This window comes from Oryx dammah, unplaced genomic scaffold, assembly GCF_014754425.2.
Source record: "Oryx dammah isolate SB20612 unplaced genomic scaffold, SCBI_Odam_1.1 HiC_scaffold_27, whole genome shotgun sequence".
NCBI lineage: Eukaryota > Metazoa > Chordata > Mammalia > Artiodactyla > Bovidae > Oryx > Oryx dammah.
The window spans coordinates 11,356,955-11,379,165 of NW_024070211.1; the positions used below are offsets into that span (position 1 = coordinate 11,356,955).

The following is a 22,211-nucleotide window of genomic DNA, read 5'->3' on the forward strand; positions in this document are numbered from 1 at the left end:
TGTGATTTAAAAATATATATTTAAAAACACTTTATTTTAATTTTTGACTGTGCTGGATCTTTGTTGCTGCGCAGCTACTCTGTACTTGCAGTGCATGGACTTATTGCGGTGGTTTTTCTTGTTGCTGACTACTGACTCTAGGTGTTGGCTCGGTAATCGCGGCACTCAGCTTTAGCTGCTCCGTGGCAGGTTGGATCAGGGATGGTTCAAACCTGTGTCTCCTGCATTGGTAGCCAAATTCTTCACCCCTGAGCTACCAGGAAGCCCCCATGTGTGACTTCTTTGACTGAAATGCTCCTCCCCAGTCTCTTTCCTAAGTCAGTTCCTCCTCACACTTCACATCTTACCTTAAGTGTCATTTCCTCAGGGAAGCTGTCCTGACCCCTGGCTTTTGTAGGTCCCGCCAAAGGAATGCCCTGCTTTCCTTCACTCTCCTCCGTGTGTGACCAGATCTTCCTCAGTGTGATCTTGGGATTGAGGTCTCTCTCCTCCACTGGGCTGTAAGGAGGCAGGGCTTTATGCACTAGCGGCCCTTCACTTGAGCTTCCTTGGTGGCTCAGATGGTAAAGAATCTGCCTGCAGTGCAGGAAACCTAAGTTCGATCCCTGGGTCTGGAAGATCCTTTGGAGGGAATGGCAATTCATTCCAGTATTCTTGCCTGGAGAATTCACCTCAATAGTACCTGGCTCTTATATTCCGCACCCAAAAAAGATCTGTTGAGCAAATGAATGGGCTGCAAAAAAAAAAAAAAAAAAGGATAATAATGGTTATTTATGAAGCGTTTACTATGTACCCAGCACTGAGCTAAATTCTTTAACTGCATCATGTTAATCTCCCCAACAACCCTCTGAAGGAGGTGGTGTGATTATTCTCACTTTACAGAAAAGGAAAATGAAGTCGAGGGATGTTAAATGACTTGCTCAAGGTAACTCTGCTTGTTAGCGCAGGGGTGAGGGGCGGGATTCACATACAGGTCCTTCCCACCCTCAAAGCAGCGAAAGATGCGGAGGTGAGTCCCGGCTGCGGTCCGCGCGGACGCACCCGAACCTGCGGAGCATCCCTAGGGAGGGAGTGGGCAGTTTCCCCCGGCTCCACTCCGAGCCGGTGGTGCAGCGCCCGCCCCCGGTCGCGGGCGCAGACTGGCGGCCGCCTCCGGGCCACGTGGTGCGCGCGGCGGGCGCGTCCGAGGAGCCCGCAGCGGCTCCGGGCTCAGAGCTCTCGCGGCTTGGAGAGCGGGCGGGAGCCGGGGGCCGGGCCGGTGCGGGCGGCAAGGCGGCTGAGGAGGCGCGGGGGTAGCAAGGAGGCCGGGGCTTAGCGTCCGGCGGCGTCGGGGCCGCGGCCTCGTCCCGGCCGCAGCCTCTTCCCTTGGCGCGTTGCTGGCACCGGGTCTCCGCGCCCAGGGCGCACGGCGGGCAGGTACGCAGCCCGGCCTCTTGGCCGCCATGGAGCCGGCCCCCTCCGGCGACCCCGAGCTGCAGCCCCAGCTCCTCGCCAACGCGTCGGACGCCTTCCCCAGCGCCTTCCCCAGCGCGGGTGCCAACGCGTCGGGGCCGCCAGGAGCACGGAGCGCCTCGTCCCTTGCCCTGGCTATCGCCATCACCGCGCTCTACTCGGCGGTGTGCGCCGTGGGGCTCCTGGGCAACGTGCTCGTCATGTTCGGGATCGTCCGGTGAGTCCGCTGCGGGTTGGAGCGCCCGGCAGGGCCCCAAGGGTGAGGGTGGGGACAGCGGACCTGGGACCCTGACCTCGGACTCCGCACACCCGGGGCCTCTGGGTTTCCTGAAGGGGGCGTCCGGGGGCCCAGCGGAAAGAGCGCTTCCATGGCAAGGGCCACCCTGGCATGTGTGTGTGTGTGTGTGTGTGTGTGTGTGTGTGTGTGCGCGCGCGCGCGCGTTTTACTAACATTGGGTAATCTGTTGGCCTCCCCCTACTTCTGTGTCAGACTATGTGAGACAGTTTGGTGACAGTTGTGTGTCTGTCACAGTTTGCGAGTGCCTGATTCTGTGTTTGTGACAGTACCGATGCCTGTTTGGACCTCCTGGTGGTGGTGGGCAGAGATGCCCGAGGTGCCCTAGGCCTCCGGCGAGACAGCGGTGTGTGGGCCGAGTATGCAGGTGGGGGCACAGGAGCGCCTGTGTGTCTGCATCGTGCTGACGGGCGCTCACCAAGTCACATTTGGGGACCATCTGTTGGGGCTCGAGTGTGGGTGTATGTGCTTGTCTCACCCTATCAGTTGGTAATTCTCTCTGTCAGAGTGAGTGACAACATGACTGTTGTTTCTTGTCAGACCCTGAAGCCCCCATGGGAGGAGAGCATCCAGAGTGGCTCTGGACACTTGGGTGTGCATCTGCTGAGGGGTCGCCATGGTTCCTGGGTACAGTGGGCCAGCCAGTCGCTCTCTGCTTCCTTCCCTGGGGCCATCTGGTTCTGAGCTCTGGACGTGATTCAGAGAGGCTGCGGATCCTCCTCACAAATGTCCCCTCTCTCATCTTCTCTTCTCCAACACTTTTTTTTTTTCCTGGCAAAAGCAAAAGTGATGTGGTTGGGCTGGAGTGGAGTTTGTACTTTCATCTCAGGAAGTAAAGTTCTCTTTTATGTGTCTCTGTGGTGCAGGGACCTTCCCAGATAGTCTAAAGCATCATGGGCTAGCCCAGAAGCAGTCCTGACCCAGCCCTGCCAATGCAGACATGGGCAAAAGGGCTTGAAAGGAAACTCCCATCCTGGTTAACTGGAAATGGGTCATCTGTGCTGGCTGACCAAGGGACAAGCCTGAACCTCTCTGGGGCCTGGTACCACCAGACAGGGCAGAAGGCAGGGGGCAGATTGTGGATTCAGAGGCTGGAGATGTGAACTGTGGTCTTGGCCCAATTGCTGATGCCTGTCACACCGGGGGCCCTTTCCTCTCGCCCACCATCTGCCCCACCTGCCTCAGTTTCCCCGTCTAGGGGATAGAGACCATCAGCTGGGACCATGAGTTCCAGAATGGGAGGTCTCTGTTGGACAGAGCATGGTACACTGGAGTGTTGTTTGGTGTGGGGGTGTTGTGGGAGCTTTGGCTTGGATGATTCCGGGGGAAGCTTTGCTCCCCCAGGAGGAGTGGAGGGCACGAGAATTTCCTGTTCTTTCAGTGACTCATCACCAGCTCCAGTGGGAAAATTCCCCCAAGCACAGGCAGGAGTGATCTTTGCTTTGTCAGTGGTTCTCCCCACTTTACCTTGGGAAGTAGTCCTGCAGACTCAAGTCAACCTGAGTGTTAATTCTATCCACGAACTGGCTCTGCCACTGGGGTAAACCGCTTGGCCTCTTTGAGCCTCAGTTTCTTCATCTATAGAATGGGGAAGTAATAGAGTCTTCTTTGACAGGGTTTTTGTGAGGTGGCACTCAGAGAGCATTATAAATGCAGCTGGCATGGTGTCTGGACCCAGTCAGTGTGAGGAGGAGGAGTAAGATTCCTCAGAAGGAGAGTGAGGGGGTGCTTTTCCTAAGGTGGGCCTGGGAGTAGCTCTGATTCCAGGAGCCCAGGTTCCTGCACTCGCGCTCTCGGGGGCTGGGGGGAGGTCTCAGTGCTCTGATCCGGGGAAAGCCAAGTGTCAGTGTGCTCACTTCCACCTCCAGTCTCTTTCCTGGGGCCTCTGGCTGGTCGGCTGATGAGTGAACCCCCGTCCTGCTGAGCCAGGGGAGGGCCTCTCACTTCTGAGGGTCCACTGAGGGCAGGCTCTGGGCTCCATGTGCTAGGGCGCTACCCATCAACCTTCCCCAAATCACCCTGTGTCAAGCGCATCTTGCCAGCAGCATAGCGGGCCCCTTAGGTCCCTGTGTTGAGCAGACATTTCCCGGGGCAGCCATCTATGTGATCACTGGGCCTGACTGATTGCATCCTCGCCTGCATCCCGGTGGGATAGGCATTAGCATCCCCATCATTGTCACCTCTAGTCTACAGGTGAAGAAGCTGCAATTCAGAGGGAGGCAAGGAGGCTTGTTCCTCTAGGTCCAGAACTTTTTCCAGAGCTGCCTGGGGTAGGGGACAAAGAATTGCATAGAAGGAGGGGGCGGAATCCTATCCCTCCTCTTGTCCTAGGATTCTCAGAGAATGATGGAGACAAAAGCACGGCGACTCTACACGCGTTATTCAGCACATGTGCTTTAGGCTGCCGTCCTTGGGGAGGGGAATGCAGGCCCTGGCACTTAGTCCTCCTCCACTGAAAGGGAGGCTAGGGACAGGGCAGCTCTCTGGGGCTCGACTCAAGAGCAGTGTGTGGACAGTGGGGAGCCAGGATACAGGAAACCTCCGGTGTATCCATGGTTCTCTGACCATGCAGAGCCCAGCCCCACCAGTAAGTGAGTCAGTTGATTGGCTGAATGAATGAGTGGTTGAATGGATGAATTCTGCCTGTCAGTCCTGAGCTCAGCCTACTTGGAGAACAGGGGAGGGTTTGCAAAAGGATCCAGGGATCCAGAGGGCTGTTGGGACAAAGAAGGAGGGAGGTGAGCGGCAGAGCTGGGGCTCTGAAGTCAGACATATCAATGTGCAAATCCAGAGTTCAAAGCCACTTACTTGCTGTCTATTCGGACTAGTGACTTCACCTTTCCGAAGCTCATTTCTTCGCGTGTAAAGTGAAATAACAGCAGGACATCTGGGGTGGTGGTGAGGATTAAAGGAGACATGTTGTGTCTGAGCCTTTTCTGTGTGAAGGGATGAAAAGAATAAACTCATTCAATAAAAATCCATGCTAGATGCTGAGATGTGATGGTGGGGAAGAAAATCCACCATCCCTGCCCTCGTGGAGCTTAGGTCTGGGAGAAATAGACATTCATCCACTAGTCATCCAACAGATATAAGTTTGCAGCTGTGCTGAGGGCCATGGAAAAGTGAGCTGTGAGACCCAGGATCAGGGAGGGTCTCACCTGGTCTGGAAATTCCAGGAAGGGCTCTGAGGAGCTGAAAGGTAAGGAGAGGGTAACTAAGTAAAAAGGTGAGAAACAAGGCTGACATACATGAGGGGCTGAAAAAAAAAAAAAAAAAAAAGATCACAGGAATCTCAGAATCCCAGAGCACAAAGCACTCCCTGTTCCCGCATCCCATCTTCCAAGAATATGCTTGGGAAGCCCGTTCACCCTTCTGGATACACAAGAGGGGCCTCTGGGAATTGCACTCTTAGCCAACAGCCTGTGATTTCTGAGGCTTCCAGGAAGTGTGAGCAGGAGTTTGGGGATGTGTGGTCCCCAGGCAGATGCTCCCTCCCTCCCCTTGCTGGGTGAGTTCAGCCAGCGTGGGGACTTGGGGAGTCTTTACAGCAGATGCCTGACAAACCCTCCTTCCGGGTGGAGTCATGCCCTGAGCAGGGCTGGCCTCTCACAGTTCCCATCCCAGCGAGGTGGAGTGGAGTGTGAAGGGCTTAAGGATCCCCACATCTCTGATGACTCCATCTTCAGAAGTCATCAGTGATGATGCCATCTTCCCTGTACGTGGCCCAGAACTTCCTGGTTTGCCTGCCCCGAATCCAGGGAGGAGAACGGAGTCGATGCTTCTCCGGTGTGGCCGCTCGTCCGCCCGCCCTGTCTGCTGCCTCTCCTCTCCCTGACCCTGGTTTGGGCGTGTTTACACCTCGCTGTATCTCTCACCAGCCCCCCACCTCCACCCCCACCAGGCCTCCCTGTCTCTTCATGACTCTGCCCCTTGAGCTCTTCCTGGGCTGGTGTCTCTTCTGACTCTTCTCCTTGTATCAGATGCCAGCTCTGCCACCTGCCCAGATCTTGGGCAGGCTGGATGGCTGCTCTGCCTCGCGATTTCTTCATTTATAAAATGTGGATCGTAGCCCCTGCCTGAGAGGCACCTTGTCCTAAAGATGACACAGTGGTGTTGGTAGAGCATTGTGGTTTGCCTCCCATCCCAGGGAGCTGCAGCACAGAGCAAGCAGGGAGCGGAGGCTGGGCCTGGCAGCCTGGTGTGGGGCGGGCCACGACAGATGAGTGAGGCATTCTGGTTGTCCCCTCTGTCTACTGCCCAGGTGCCAGGGGTGGCTGGGATGAGTGCTCGGGGGGTGGGGGGGAGCCCTGAGCTCCTGTCTTGCTCTTGGAGACCCAGCGTGAACCTCTTGCCTTCTGGTCTGTCTCCCCTCTCTTGCCTGGATTGAGGTCTTGCAGACCCCGGGGCCCTTGGGCCAGGAGAGATCCCAGTGAGGTGAGACAGTGCAGTGGAGAAGGTCACACCAGGTCAGGTGGTGCTGGTCTACCATCCCTGCTCTACCATGTCTGGTGGCATGGCTTTGGGCAAACGGCTTAACTCCCCTGAGCCCCCTTTCTGCATTTGCAAAATTGTGGTGATCAGGATAGCTCTTGGGAGGACTACGTGAGACCATGCATGTAAAGGTCACAGCACAGCACTGGGCACAGAGTAGGCCTTCAGCACGTGCCAGATGCTGAGATTAACTGGCACCCCAGTGGCTGTTCCGGGCAGGCAGAGCTGGTGGCCATGAGACTGTCTACACTTTCCACCTTGAGTCCTTTCCTGCTTCCTGCATCATCTGCACATATACTCATTCACAAGCATTTGCTGATATGGACCCTGCCCAGCCTGTCCAGCTGCAGCCCCCACGGCCCAGATGCTCAGCTGAAGCCGCATCATGGGCCCTGGCTTCTGACGCAGCCATGCGCCCTGGACCCCCTAGTAAGTTACAGCTCCAGGGACAATTGCAAATTTTCAGAGCTGACGGAGTCTGGAGGCACCCAGCCAGGGCAGGTGGTGTCTGTGCTGAATCGTGATGCAGGCGGGAGCAGTGGGTTGGCTCCACAGAGAGGTGAGGGTGGAGCCTTCCAGGCAGGAGGAACAGCGCGAGCAAAGAAATCTTCAGATGATCAGAAGGCAGCACTGCAGAGGGCGGGGAAGTTCACTGTGGCTGGAGGAGGAGTGCTAGGGGGCAGGGCTGGCCGCCAGGGGCCAAAGCGGGAAAGGCCTTGCAAGCGGGTGTCCGCCTCAACAGGGTTGTCAGGCACGCCTGCTGAGTGCTGAGCTGCAGCCAGGCCCTGGGGCTGGTGATGAACCACCGACTACAGTCTCTGCCTTCCAAAATTCCTGGGGGAGGGGGCTGCACATATTAGAGGAACTCCATGAGCCAGCCCCCGGGAATTGGAGGGAGTCATTCTGGTGGGGGCTTTGCTGGTGGCTCAGATGGTAAAGAATCCGCCTGCAATACTGGAGCTGTTAAGTCACTCATTCATGTCTGACTGTTTGGACTGCAGCACATCAGCTTCCCTGTCCTTCACCATCTCCCAGAGTTTGCTCAAACTCATGTCCATTGAGTTGGTGATGCCATCCAACCATCTCATCCTCTGTCACTCCCTTCTCTTCCTGCCTTCAATTTTTCTCAGCATCAGAGTCTTTTCCAATGAGTTGACTCTTTGCATCAGGTGGCCAAGGAATTGGAGCTTCCGCTTCAGCATCAGTCAGTCCTTCCAATGAATCTTCAAAGTTGATTTCCTTTAGGATTGACTGGTTTGATCTCCTTGCCGTCCAAAGGACTCTCAAGGGTATTCTCCAACACCACAGTTCGAAAGCATCAATTCTTCAGCACTCAGCTTTCTTTATGGTCCAACTCTCACATCCATACCTGACTACTGGAAAGACAATAGCTTTGACTAGACAGACCTTTGTTGTCAAAGTGATGCCTCTGCTTTTTAATATACTGTCTAGGTTTGTCTTAGCTTTCCTTCCAAGAAGCTAGCATCTTCTACTTTCAAGGCTGCAGTCACCGTCCACAATGATTTTGGAGCCCCATTTTTTTTCCCCATCTATTTGCCATGAAGTGATGGGACTGGAAGTCATGGTCTCAGTTTTCTGAATGTTGAGTTTCCAGCCAACTTTTTCATTCTCCTCTTTCATCTTTCTGGGGTCAATCCCTAGATCAGAAAGATACCCTGGAGTAGGAAATTGCAGCACATTCTGGTTTTCTTGCCTGGAGAATTCCATGGACGGAGAAGCCTGGTGGGCTGCAGTCCAGGGTGGGTCGCAGAGAGTCGTACACAAGTGAGCGACTAACACTGTTACTACGATTCTGGGGGGGAGAGGGGAGGGAGGACTTAAGAGAAGCCTGGATTCAGGCCCAGCATGGCTGTATGAGGGGCTGGAGGCTGTGCTGAGGCTCGAGTTGTGAGACTAGACAGGTTCTTGGGCCCATGGGAAGGCAGCCATGCTGGGAAATGAGGGAACTTGAAGTCACAGGCCATGGGGAAGAGGACTTTGGAGCAGTCTGTGCAGAATGGAGTTCAAGAGGATGAATTTGGTGTAGGGGGACATGGGGCAGATTGGAAGGGGTTGGATCAGGGCAATGGAGAGCTGGATGACCTTGGGCAGGCCCGGGAAATCCTAGCCTTGGTTGTCCCTTTCGAACTGCAGTGCTGGGGGACCTGCAGAAGGCAGGAGGCTGGGCCGATGAGCCCTGGTGGGGCTGAGCAGGGAGGGCAGCTGCAGTCCTGGCGAGTGTCCCTGTGCCTCCTGGCCCTACCTGGGGCCTGGCTTCCGAGCCTGTTGGGTTTACTTTCTGGGGAGTGTATGTGACTCATAGGCACACCAGGGAGAAGCCAGAGGAGTCACTCCCGTATTCCTGCCACGGGCCAGAGGCTCCTCCAAGCCACGACGGGCCTGCAAGGGGGTGAGAGATGAGCACCAGAAGGCTCAGATGGAGCAGGTGCCTCTCACAGCCAGAAAGGGGCAAACCCAGATCTTCCTGGCTCCCAAACCCCTCCAGACCCACTCTACCACTGCTGTCCGTGAGACACATGGGCAGTGGAGCCAAAGGCTGGGCCTGCCTATTTAGAGGAGGGAGGACCAGGGCTGGGGAGGAAGGCAGATTGCTGTCTGCAAACTTCTCAGGTCTCTGCATGGGGTAACAGCACTTGAGAGCCTGGATGTCAGAGCCAGACTGACCTGGGAATCACATTTACTAAGAGAGGGAGCTTGGGAGATACATGCATGACCTTTCTTGGCCTCAGTTTTCTCATCTGTAAAGTGGGAGTATAAATAGACCCCTGTGAGACTCCTACCCTCACAAGGTGGTTATGAGAAGGTCATGAGGCTGGACGTGAAGGAATTCAGTACAGAGCCAGGAACTTGGTAAGTATGCTATATACATTTTCCATGATTTTATCTATTGAGCCGAAGAGTGAGACTTGCATCTCATTCATTTGATTGACATTTCTTGAGCCCCAGAGGAACTAGAATTTTGAGGTGGATACTACAGGGAAACTATCAGCTCAATACTAAACATCTTCTTTTACAATAAACACAATAACACATGTTGCTATAAGTAACACTAGTTATTTCAGAAAATACTGAGGCAATTAAGCAGAGACAAATGTTACCCATGATCCTACCATAAAGAGCAATGCTTTGTCATTTTGATGTATTTGCTTCCCATCTCTTTCTGTGTCTATCACTGTGTGTGTGTGTTTTAATGACATTGGAGTCATACTGTATTGAAATAATGGTCACATCATAGATAATATTTTGCTAGCAGCCTTCTCACATCGTTCAGTTCAGTCGCTCAGTCACGTCTAACTCTTTGCCACCCCCTGGACTGCAGCATGCCAGGCTTCCCTGTCCATCACCAACTCCCGGAGCTTACTCAAACTTATGTCCATTGTGTCAGTGATGCCATCCAACAATCTTATCCTCTGTCGTCCCCTTCTCCTCCCACCTTCAATCTTTCCTAGCATCAGGGTCTTTTCCAATGAGTCAGTTCTTTGCATCAGGTGGCCAAAGTATTGGAGTGTCAGCATCAGTCCTTCCAATGAATATTCAGGACTGATTTCCTTTAGGATGGACTGATTGGATCTCCTTGCAGTCCAAGGGACTCTCAAGAGTCTTCTCCAACACCACAGTTCAAAGCATCAGTGCTCAGCTTTCTTTATAGTCCAACTCTCACATCCGTACATGACTACTGGAAAAACCATAGCTTTGACTAGAGAGACCTTTGTCGGCAAAGTAATATGTCTGCTTTTTAATATGCTGTCCAGGTTGGTCATAGCTTTTCTTCTAAGGAGCAAGCATCTTTTAGTTTCACGGTTGTAGTCACCATCTGCAGTGATTTTGGAGCCCCCCAAAAAACAAAGTCTCACTGTTTCCACTGTTTCCCCATCTATTTGCCATGAAGTGATGGGACCGGATGCCATGATCTTAGTTTTCTGAATGTTGAGTTTTAAGCCAACTTTTTCACTCTCCTCTTTCACTTTCATCAAGAGGCTCTTTAATTCTTCTTCACTTCCTACCTTAAGGGTGGTGTCATCTGCACATATCTGAGGTTATTGATATTTCTCCCGGCAATCTTGATTCCAGCTTGTGTTTCTTCCAGCCCAGCGTTTCTCATGATGTACTCTGCATGTAAGTTAAATACAGGGTGACAATATACAGCCTTGACATACTCCTTTCCTGATTTGGAACCAGTCTGTTGTTCCATGTCCAGTTCTAACTGTTGCTTCTTGACCTGCCTACAGGTTTCTTAGGAGGCAGGTCAGATGGTCTGGTGTTCCCATCTCTTGAAGAATTTTCCACAGTTTGTTGTGATCCACACAAAGGCTTTGGTATTGTGAATAAAGTAGAAGTAGATGTTTTTCTGGAACTCTCTTGTTTTTTCTATGATTCAGTGGATGTTGACAATTTGATCTCTGGTTCCTCTGCCTTTCCTAAATCCAGCTTGAACATCTGGAAGTTCATGGTTCACATACTGTTGAAGCCTGGCTTGGAGAATTTTGTGCATTACTTCTCTAGCGTGTGAGATGAGTGCAATTGTGCAGTAGTTTGAATGTTCTTTGGCATTGCCTTTCTTTGGGATTGGAATGAAAACTGACCTTTTCCAGTCCTGTGGCCACTGCTGAGTTTTCCAGATTCGCTTCTGTGAAGACATGATTTTATTTGGCTGTGCTGGGCCTTAGCTGCCGTACGTGGGGTCTTCTGTTTTCATGGGGCATGTGGCATCTTTAGTTGCAGCACTCAGATTCCTAGTTGTAGCATGTGGGATCTAGTTCCTTGACCAGGGATGGAGCCCGGGCCCCCTGCAGCGGGATAGCGGACCCTCAGCCCCTCGACCACCAGGGAAATCCCTGAAGACACGATTTTTGATAGCTGCATTGTATGAATGTCTCTTATATGGGGGGACTTATGTTGTTTCCCATATTACGCCAGTCTAAATAATGTGTCTGTGAATGTTCTTAAACCCATATGTTTGTACACATCTCATATTATTTCCTTAAGGAATTTTCTGATAGAGCTCTTCAGGGAGGTATGGGCCACTGTGTAATACAGGGAGTTTCCTGTCCATGAAGCTGTGCAAGAGGGTTCTGGGAAACCACTGTGTGGAGGTTTGGCACTGGAGATTCAGGTAGAGAAAAGATAGACAGACATAATTTCAGGCTCCTCTTCCCGCAGCTGGGACTGGAGGAAGAATGCTTCTCAGATTTCCCTTCTCCCTTTCCTGGAGGATGATGCCTGAACTTTAGAGGAAGAGGGCTGTGCAAGGGCAAGACATGATTTCATTAACGTCAGAGTCCTGGGACCTCTAAATCTAATTGGCTACCCAGAACATCATAACATGCACAGGAAGAGGGATAATCGAGGGGTAGAGCGGAAGCCAGGCTTAAATTAGCAATTTACCATCATGCAGGCTGCAGCGGTCCCATTACCAGCTGAGGGGCACGGAGTAGGACGGGCTGTCTGGGTTGTCTTCTATTGATTTAGAGCTCCCAGTGCAGCTGCAGAAATCAGCAGCTTTGTCTCTGGCCGGGTGGGCGTGTGCAGCAAGAAATTTTTCTTCTGTAGCTTCCCAAGTCTTTCTTGAGAAGTGGAAGGAGCTCAAACTTCAGAGTCCTGGGAGCTCAAAAAGTCCCATTCAGGGGACTTGCCTGGTGGTCCAGTGGCTAAGACTCCATGCTCCCAATGCAGCGGGCCCAGGTAAGCCCCATTCAACACAGGACACGGGGAGAGGTGGAAATGGCCTCGCTGCCCTCCCCTGCGGAAGTAACATTTTCACCAGGGCATAGAGTTTTGAATCACGGATGATGATTCTCTTAACTGAACATTTATTTTGTGCCAGGCACTCTGCTTAGAGATGTGTATATATTATCCTGTTTAATCCTCACCCTATTAGTGAGTACTGTTTACCCCATTTTCTAGATGGGGAAACTCGAGGCTCAGAGAATGTTTGATATAATAACATCCTCAAAGTCCTGGAGTTGGATTGGAGTCAGGTCATTCTGATTGCAGAGCCCACATTCTTTTTTTTAATTGAAGATTAGTTGATTTACAATGTTGTGTTAATTTCTGCTGTTCAGTAAAGTGATTCAGTTATATATATGTAACTGAATATATACATATGTTCTTTTTAATATTCTTCTCCATTATGGTTTATCTTAGGATATTGAATGTAGCTCCCTGTACTATACAGTACAGTAGGACCTTGTTGTTTATCCATCCTATTTATAATGTTAATAATTTGCATACGCTAATCTCAAATTCCCAATCCATCCTTCAGCCGTGGCAGTCACAAGTCTGTTTTGTCTGTGAGTCTGTTTCTATTTTGTAGATATGTTCATTTGTTTCATATTTTAGATTCCACAGAGAAGTGATATCCTATGGTATTTGTCTTTCTCTTTCTGATTTGTTGCATGTAGTATCATAGTCTCTAGGTCCATTTGAGTTGCTTCAACTGGCATTATTTCATTCCTTTTTTATGGCTGAGTAACACTCCGTTGTATATATGAACCACATCTTTATCCATTCATCTGTCGATGAACATCTGGATGTTTCCGTGTCTTGGCTATTGTGAACGGTAGCGCTACCTGCTTACCCATCGCCCTGTCCTCTGCCATCCTGTATGTCACGTTCAGCCCCTCTGATTTACCAGTGAGTAAACTGAAGCCTGGAGAGGTTCTGTGTCTTTTGAATCAGTGACCAGTGCAGGACTGGAACTTTGCTTTCCTAACCCCTTGCCCTCACTTACATCTCTTTCCATGCTTGGGATTATCTGAGCCAAAGAGTGTCTGGACACAGGAGTAGCTGGGAACATTAAAAGTGAGTTCCTGCACAGGGCAGCCCAGCCTGGGGGCCACTGACAACACAGAATGGACCCAAAGAACCCAATTCCCCCAGGGGCAAGGCCAGCAGCTGGTGAAGCGGCCATATCCTTCAGAGACAGGATTCAAATCCAGGTCTGCCTCTTGTTGGCCTTCCACCCTTGGGCTCACCTCACTGGGCCTGTTTTCTCCTCTGAGAAATGGGGATGAGAGAAAAATGTCTGCATTGCAGGTAAACATATATTCGGCAGCTCATCCTAAGTACCAGGCAGGGTTTAAGACACAGTCCCTGTCCTCATGGAGCTGACATTCTAGTGGGGAAAAGTTAGATGATAAAAAAAATAGATGTAAGGCCAATGGTATAGGCAATGAAGTCAACTCAAGCAGACTCAGAGAGAGAGAATGGCGGGGCTGCTGGTAAAGATGGGGAGCATGGTGGTGGATGGGGGGAGGAGACCATTGAGTAGAGGCCAGTTGCTGGGAGGAGGTGTTTTGGCAGAGACAACAGTGAGGGCAAGCGTTAGGGGAGATGTTGCAGGGCCTAGCACAGGGCCTGCCCATGTCAGGAGGTTGTTGGTGAGAACGATGCCTTTGGCTGGTTGCCTGGGACTTGGGAGCAGGGGTAGGGATTAAGCCAAGGGAAAGAAGCTGCTTCTCCCAGCCAGGCCAGATGCCCCTGCAGGACAGATGGAGGTAATCTGTTTCCCTTGGTTACAAAAACTCATCCTCCTGAAGTGCTGGGAAATGCCCCGCATTTAGTGATTTTCCATTCCTCTGGGTGAGGAGGGCAGGAGCTTGCACGTGGTCAGAGGGCTGCCCTATTGGGAGGGGCAAGTGGCCCCAAGACATTTCCTCCATGAGCTCAGGCCTGGTCATCCTGGATAAGAGAGAAGTCTACAGCAAAGCATGGCATATGGATTTGTTGGACTTAACGTCAAAGATACCACTGCTGACCTTTCTCGAGGGCTGACACAGGGGGCAGCTCTGTACCGAGTGCCTCACATATATGATCTCTTTTAATTCTCCCAACTCTTTGATATACATGGTCCCTTGTTTCTGTCCATTTGACAGATGAGGCCACTAAGGCTCAGAGGTGGTAATTTGCTTGCTGAGGGCATCAGTGGGTGAATGACAAAGTCAGCCTTTGAACTGAGGCTCTGAGATTCCTAAGCTCAGTCATGCAGTGCCCATGAGGGAATGTCTGTGAAGAAGGTCAAATTCAGGATACTCTCTGGTCCCAATTGTGGAAAAATGACTCTTTTATACAGCAAGGGATTACAAGAGGCTGTGGAGTGGGGTAGGTTGATTTATAGTTATGAAAATACTGAATTGGTGGGGACTTTTCTGGTGTTCCAGTGGCTAAGACACTGCTCTCCCAGTCAGGGGACCTGGGTGTGATCCCTGGTCAGGGAACTAGATCCCATAGGCCACAACTAAGAGTTCTGCAACTAAAGATCCCACAACTAAGACCCAGCACAGCCAAATAAAGAAATACATAAAAACAAATATTAAAAACAATAAGAATAAAATAAAATACTGAATTGTTAATAAATAAAACAAAAGTGAGACTGCTGTGTGTCAGACAGAAGGAGGTATATATAATAAGGAATGCTCAGCATGGCCAAGGGCCTAGAGTGGGGAAGCCTGGGCTTTTCAGAACATGTGACTTTAGACCCTGGTTCTGTTCCCTCTGTGCTTCTTGACAAGCACCTCTTTGTGCTACAGGTTCCTTCTGTGAATGAAATGTATTGATACGCACTTCCCAGGGTGGGTGTGAGTCAGAGGAGCCTGAGTGTGAAGTGCTCTGCACGAGGCCTGCCTTGTCCATCGTCCTCAAGGAGTGGCCCTGGGGTGTGAGGTCGGGGGGAGGGACAGATCAGGCAAGCTGTGTAGCATTCATATAAGATCACTAAGGATAATAAAGTTGTGGGCATTTTTTTACATTGAATTATGAGATGGGAACATTCCCTTGGCAATGGTAACGACTCAAAATAATTAAGAACGCAGCCAGTTACAACTGTGGCAAAAACGAGCCTGTGCTTTGGCCATATCACAGGGCGCCATGCTGGAAACCTTCCATGCAAAATCTCACTTAATCTTCATAGCACTTTTATGAGAGAGGAACCACTGAATATGCCTTTACAGATGATGAAGCTGAGGCTCAGAGATGTAAGACTTCTGCCCAAGGATGCCAAGGTTAGTAAGTGTTCACTTGGCCAGGCCTGCCCTCTCTCCAGTGATCACTGCCCTTCATCACACTCGACCCGCTAAGCGACCTAGCGTGCTGGCGGTTGTCATTGTCCTTTTCGGGCTGAGGAGGTGGTGGCTTCCTGGCACCAGCCTTAGCCTAGAGCATGATTTTCAGGTCTGTGTCAGTCAGAACCCTACCAGAAAAAAAAAAAGACCAGTGAGATATAGTTCAAGGAATGGGCTTATGCGACTGTGGGGTCTGCCTAGGCAAGTCTGAAATTTGTGGGCAGGTTGGCAGGCTGGCAACTCTCAGGCAAGAGCTGATGCTGTGGTCCGCAGGCAGAATTTCTTCTTCCTCTAGGAAGCCTCAGTTTTGCTCTTCAGGCAAAACTCATTATCATGGATAATCTCCTTAAAGTCAACTGATTGTAGATGTTAATCATATCTACAAAATCCCTTTACAGCAACAACTGGATTAGGGTTTGATTAAATTTGTTGTTTAGTCACTAAGTAGTGTCTGACTCTTTGCGACCCCATGGACTGCAGCATGCCAGGCTTCCCTGTCCTTCACTATTTCCTAGAATATGCTCAAACTCCTGTCCATTGAGTTGGTAATGCCATCCAACCATCTTATCCTCTGTCACCCCCTACTCCTCCTGCCCTCAATCTTTCCCAGCATCAGAGTCTTTTCCAATGAGTTGGCTCTTTGCATCAGGTGGTCAAAGAATTGGAGCTTCAACTCAGCATCAGTCCTTCCAGTGAATCTTCAGGGTTGATTTCCTTTAGTATTGACTGGTTGGATCTCCTTGCAGTCCAAGGGACTCTCAAGAGTCTTCTTCAACACCACAGTTCAAAAGCATCAATTCTTCACTGCTCAGCTTTCTTTATGGTCCAACTCTCACATCCACACATGATTACTGGAAAAACCATAGCTTTGGCTATATGGACCTTTGTCAGCAAAATGATGTCTCTGCCTAGATATGCTGTCTAGGTTTGTCATAGCTTTTCTTCCAAGTTGCACACATCTTTTAGTTTCATGGCTACAGTCATCAATCTGCAGTGATTTTGGAGCCCAAGAAAATAAAATCTGTCACTGTTTTCATTTCTCCCCCATCTATTTGCCATGAAGTGATGGGGCCAGAAGCCATGATCTTAGTTTTTTGAATGTTGAGTTTTAAGCCAGCTTTTTCACTCTCCTCTTTCATCTTCATCAAAAGGCTCTTAAGTTCCTCTTTGGTTTCTGCCATTAGGGTAGTATCATCTGCATATCTGAGGTTGTTAATATTTCTCCTGGCAATCTTGATTCCAGCTTGTGCTTCATCCAACCCAGCATTTTGCATGATGTGCATATAAGTTAAATAAGCAGGGTGACAATATACAGCCTTGATGTACTCCTTTTCCAATTTTGAACCAGTCTGTTTTTCCATGTCCAGTTCTAACTGTTGCTTCTTGACCTGCATACAGATTTCTTAGGAGGCAGGTAAAGTGGTCTGGTATTCCTCTCTAAGAATTTTCCAGTTTGTTGTGATCCACACAGTTTGTTGTTTAGTGTAGTCAGTGAAGCCCAATGTTTTTCTGGAATTCACTTGCTTTTTCTGTGATCCAGTGGATGTTGGCAATTTGATCTCTGTTTCCTCTGCAGTATTGATTAAGTAACTGGGTACGGTAGCCTAGCCACTTAGACACATAAAATTAATGACCATCACCAGGTCAAACAGACCTGGGATTGAGTCCTGGTCATATAACCTACTGGCTCTATGATCTTGGGCAAGTTTCTCTGCCTCTTTGAGCCTCAGAGTCCCCTGGTCTGCCAAACAGTGATAATGCTCACCAGAGTCAGTTGTCATGAGGATCAAGTGCAATGATGGAGATCAAGTACCTTCATCCAGTGCCTGTCATGTAGGAAGAGGGGAGACACACAAACATCAGTGGTCTTGAAATGGGCATTTTCTGGCTGTGGTGTAATCGCACGTTCTGGTGCTTGTCTCCCCTTTTACACCGGTGGCTCTTGGAGGGCAGGGACTGCATCCCGTTCATCTTCTGTCCTGTTTCCTAGCTCAATCCCTGGCTCTGAGGAGGCTGCACTGAGTGTTTCTTAAATATCTAGTTGACACTTTGTTAATGAGATTCCCTCTGAGGGGCTGGGATGTATAAGAAAACTCTCCCATCGGCAAGACAAGAGGGAAAGAAGATGTGCAGGAACCTCAGACTTCTGTTTGCTCTACAGTAACACCCCTTCCTTTTCAGCTTAGTAGGGCTTCCCTTGTGGCTCAGCTGGTAAAGAATCCGCCTGCAGTGCAGGAGACCTGGGTTTGATCCCTGGGTTGGGAAGATCTGCTGGAGAAGGGAACGGCTACCCGCTCCTGTATTCTGACCTGGAGAATTCCATGGGCTGTATAGTCCTTGGGGTCTAAAAGAATCGGACACGACTGAGCGGCTTTCACTTTTCACTTTCAGCTTAGTAAGTCTTTCCTGCAGGGAGCGTTCTCTGATGCCTCCTCCGTGTTCCCACCGTGTCCGGTGCCTGCCGCATCAGAGACCCATACACTTTTCAAAGCCCTGATCACTCTTTCCTCTCTCCCCAGATAAGGGGGTGTGGTGAGCACGCTTTGGTGCCCCAGTCTAGGGTCTGATACTCAGGTAGCATATCAGTAGGTGTTTGCAGGAGGGACATGTTCTATTTCCAGAGACCCATGGGCTGATATGTCACATCTAAGGAAATCTGCCTCTGGGGCTTCTGTAGTGTCCAGCTGCCTCATCCACTGGTCCACTCATCCTTACGCCAGAAGCAGAGCCAGGGTGGAGAAGAGTTTTTCTTCTCTGCCTCCCACGGGTATGTTGTGGTTCTTTTTTTTTATTATTTTTTTATTTTTTATTTTTTTTTGTGTGTTGTGGTTCTTGAACTGAACTGAACAATGTGCCTGCCCTGTAGGCCACCCCACCCCCCTCACTCATGTGCAGCTCAAGAGCCTTGTATTTCTACGTTCCAGCCTTTAATCTTCTCTTTCGACGCGCTTGCTGGGCCTCGTTGTCATTAACCACTTTCCTTCCTCAGGCTTTGCCAAAACTGAGATAGCTAATTAGTTTCTGGCTACTCGCCACTCAGATGGTGGGCAGGGTCGTAGCTCGCTGCCCTCGCTGCCCAGCCCGACTTGTTTTGCCAGTGGGAAGAGCAAGCACCCTTTGTTTACAAATACAGGGAGCCTCAGTTGGACCGCTGGCCGGCAGTTGCTTTATTTAAGCTGTTCATCCCCCAGCGTGGGCAGAGCCTTTGGGATCACCGCTGTAGCTATGCCTTGGTTTCCTCATTTGTAAAACAAAGGGATCGAACTTGACCAACTGAGAGAAGATGGGGTAGAGGTCAGTACTCTGGGTTCTGGAATTAGCCCAAGACTTACCCAGGCCCTGCCACTCCTAGCTCCAGGAGTTTGGGTGAGTCACTTCAGCCCTCTGAGCCTCAACCTTTCTCACCTGTAAAATGGGAAGAATAATGGTCACCTCCTGTGGTGGTCATGCCCCTTCAGTGGGATGGTGAACACACATATGGCCCTTAGCAAGACAACTGGCACGTAGTAAATGCCCAGTAAATACTCTTGTCAGCTGTCTTTCTTTCCAGTGCTAGCATTCTATATTTCTGATGAAAAAAGTCTTTTTGCCGGGCTTGCAGGGGAGTGGAGCAGTTTTAACAGACATTGCTTCTGTGTTTTAGGCCACTGCTGGCAAGACGGTTATCTTTATGTATTCATTCCCTAGGGCTGCCGTAACAAATCATCATAAACAGGGTAGCTTATTTTTATTTTCTAAAAAATATTTATTTTTATTTGGCTGTGCTGGGTTGCAGCAGGCAGGATCTTAGATATTCCACGTGGCATTCGGGATCTTTAGTTTCGGCCTGTGGACTCTAGTTCCCTGAACAGGGATCGAATCCAGTCCCCCTGTTTGGGGAGCGTGGAGTTTTAGCCACTGGACCACCAGGCAGTCCATAAACTGGGTGGTTTAAAACAAGAGAAATACTTTCTTTGTAGTTCAGGAGGCTCGAAGTCTGAAATCAACAGGACTCCGCTCCCTCTGAAGGCTCTGGGGAAGAGTCCTTCGTCCCTGAGCTTCTGGGGGTGGCCGGCACTGGCTGTTATACGTTGGGATTGTAGCTGTGTCCCTCCAGTTCTTGACTGTGTTTTCACATGACTGTGTCGCTCTGTGTGTGTCTCTGTTCTCCTCTTACAAGGACACCAGTCATATTGGATTTAGGGCCCACCTTAATCTATTCGATAGTACAGTGAGTGAGTGAATAGTGAAGTCGCTCAGTTGTGTCCGACTCTTTGCGACCCCATGGACTGTAGCCTACCAGGCTCCTCTGTCCACGGGATTTTCCAGGCAATAGTACTGGAGTGGATTGCCATTTCCTTCTCCAGGGGATCTTCCCAACCCAGGGATTGAACCCAGGTCTTCTGCATTGTAGACAGACGCTTTACCATCTGAGCCACCGAGGAAGTCAACCACTTCGTTAAAAAAAACAAACACTTTATTTATTTATTTTGTTCATTGCAGTGGCTTCTCCTGTTGTGTAGCTCAGCTCTCGGGTACAGGCTCAGTAGTTGCAGTGCATGGGCTCAACAGTTGTGGCGAATGGACGTAATTGGTCCACGGCATGTGAGATCTTTCTGGACCAGGGATTGAACCCGTGTCCCCTGCATTGGAAAGTGGATTTTTAACCACTGAACCACCAGGGAACTCCTTAGATGTGAATTTTGAGGGCAACTATTCAACCCAGTATGCTCTCCAAGGCTCCCTTTTCCTCCTCTGTATGAGGATGATGATAGTAGCAATTTCATAGGGTTTTTGGAGTGATTGAATGAGATAATCTATATAAATGTCATGGTAGGATGCAATATGGTACATCAGACTCGTGTTAAGTACTGAGTCTGTGTAGCTGCTGTGTTGGAGATGGTGGCAAAGATGCTGACAGTGATGGGGACAGTTACATCCATGGACCTACACTGGTTAACCACTGGACACAGGGACATACAATGTAGGCAGCAATCTTGTCAGGAACTCTGAAGCCTTGGACAGCCTGTTTCCCTTTGGCCTCTTACCTTGAACCCTTATCTGAGATTTAGCTTCGGGGAGGGCAGATTCAAGAAGTAGAAAGAACTTGGGCTCCTAGAAGTCAGGGGAACTGCTACTCTGTGTGACCTTGCACAATTGTCTTTCCCTCTCCGGGCCTCAGTTTTCCCATCTGCAAAGTGGGTGAGGAAGTTTGAACTCAGTGTTCCAGATCAGAGCCTCTTCTAGGGAGGAAGTTCCAGCACAGGGCTCTGTGTTTCATCTCAATGGTGGTAGATTACCAAAGGGCCAGAAAAGGAGTCAGGAGCCTGGGACCCCAGGACTGCTCACCAGGGATCATTCTGGGCCCATTTTCCTCATCTGGACAAGAAGAGAAGCCATATGATACGAATGTGCCAGGAGTATGCTAGGGAGATCATAGGCATGAACTCATCCCACACTCACCACACCCTCAAGAGGGAGGATGGTTATACCCAGTTCACAGAGGTGCAAACTGAGGCTCAGAGAAGTTAGAACTTGCCCCAGGTCATATGGTTAGAAGCAGCTGTTGTTGTTCAGTCTCTCAGTTGTGTCTGACTCTTTGTGACCCCATGGATTACAGCATACCGGGCTTCCCTGTCCTTCATCATCTCCTGGAGCTTGCTCAAACTCATATCCATTGAGTCAGTGATGCTATCCAACTATCTCATTCTCTGTCGTCCCCTTCTCCTTCTGCCCGCAATCTTCCCCAGAATCAGGGTCTTTTCTAATGAGTCAGCTCTTCACATCAGATGGACAAAGTATTGGAGCTTCAGCTTCAGCATCAGTACGTCCAGTGAATCTTCAGGGTTGATTTCCTTTAGGATTGACTGGTTAGAAGCAAAGCTGGGGCTTAAATCTAGGTGTTTCTGGTGCCAAAGTCCATGCTGCTCCTTGGCTGCACTTTTACTGTATCATTTCCAAGAGTTGCTGTCATGCATTGTTGCAAACCCAACAGATTAAGACAACAGAAATGTAGTCTTTTACATTCTTGGAGGCCAGAGGTCCAGAAAGTGTCTCCAGGACTGTGTTCCCTCTGAAGGCTTTTGGGGAAAAATCTTCCTTTCCTCTTCAGCTTCTGGTGGCTCCAACAGTCCTTGGCTTGTGCCCACATCACTGTAATCTCTGCCTGCATCTTCACATGGCCTTCATTCTTCCTGTGTGCTGTGTGTCTCTTACAAGGGCACTTGTCATTAGAGCTAGGGGCCCACCCCAATAATCCAGGGTGGTCTCAAGATCCTTAACTTAGGGATTTCCATGGTGGTCCAGTGGTTAAGATTCTGCACTCCCAATGCAGGGGGTTCTAACCCTAGTCAGGGAACTAAGATTCTACTTGCACAACCAAAAAAAAAAAAAAAGTATAAATTAAAAAAAAAAAACTTAATTATATGTGTCAAGACCCCTTTTCTAAATAAGGCCACTTTCACAAGTTCTGGGTGTTGGGATGTGGACTTGTTTTTTAGGGGCTGCCATTTAACCCACTATAGTTATTATTGAAACTTTGGTAGTGACACTATCTGCTGGAGGTGCAAGGAGCTCAGGGACTTTCTGGAGTAGCTTAGAAGTAGAAGGAGAGGAACAAAGTTGTGAGCTAGAACAAAGTTGCCAGTCTCGGGTGCACGAGTGATGGGAGCATGGCTTAAGCTGATGTTGCACCAGAAGTGATGTCAGTGAAGTAAGAAATACACAAAAAATACATCTGGGGGAAAAAATAAAAAGTAAAAAAATAAATAAAAGGAGAGACCCCACCACATCTGTGTACAGTGGATGCAGCCAGCCATGGGGCAGAAACCTGAAAACTTATCCACAGAGGCTACCCTTCCCGGTGTGGCCCATGTCCACATTAATGACTTTGGGGTTATAGATACCACTGAAAG

At 49.9% G+C, this 22,211-nt stretch overlaps 1 protein-coding gene across 1 annotated transcript in view; it reads left to right on the forward strand.

Moving 5' to 3' along the window:
* Nucleotides 1-1,163: 1,163 nt before the first annotated feature.
* OPRD1 (opioid receptor delta 1) overlaps nucleotides 1,164-22,211 on the forward strand; it is a 40,389-nt gene continuing 19,341 nt past the window's right edge. The window contains exon 1 of the mRNA XM_040229818.1: nucleotides 1,164-1,669. Within this exon, the coding sequence (XP_040085752.1) occupies nucleotides 1,443-1,669 (227 nt within the window). The 5' untranslated portion in view covers nucleotides 1,164-1,442. The remainder of the gene's footprint in view (nucleotides 1,670-22,211) is intronic.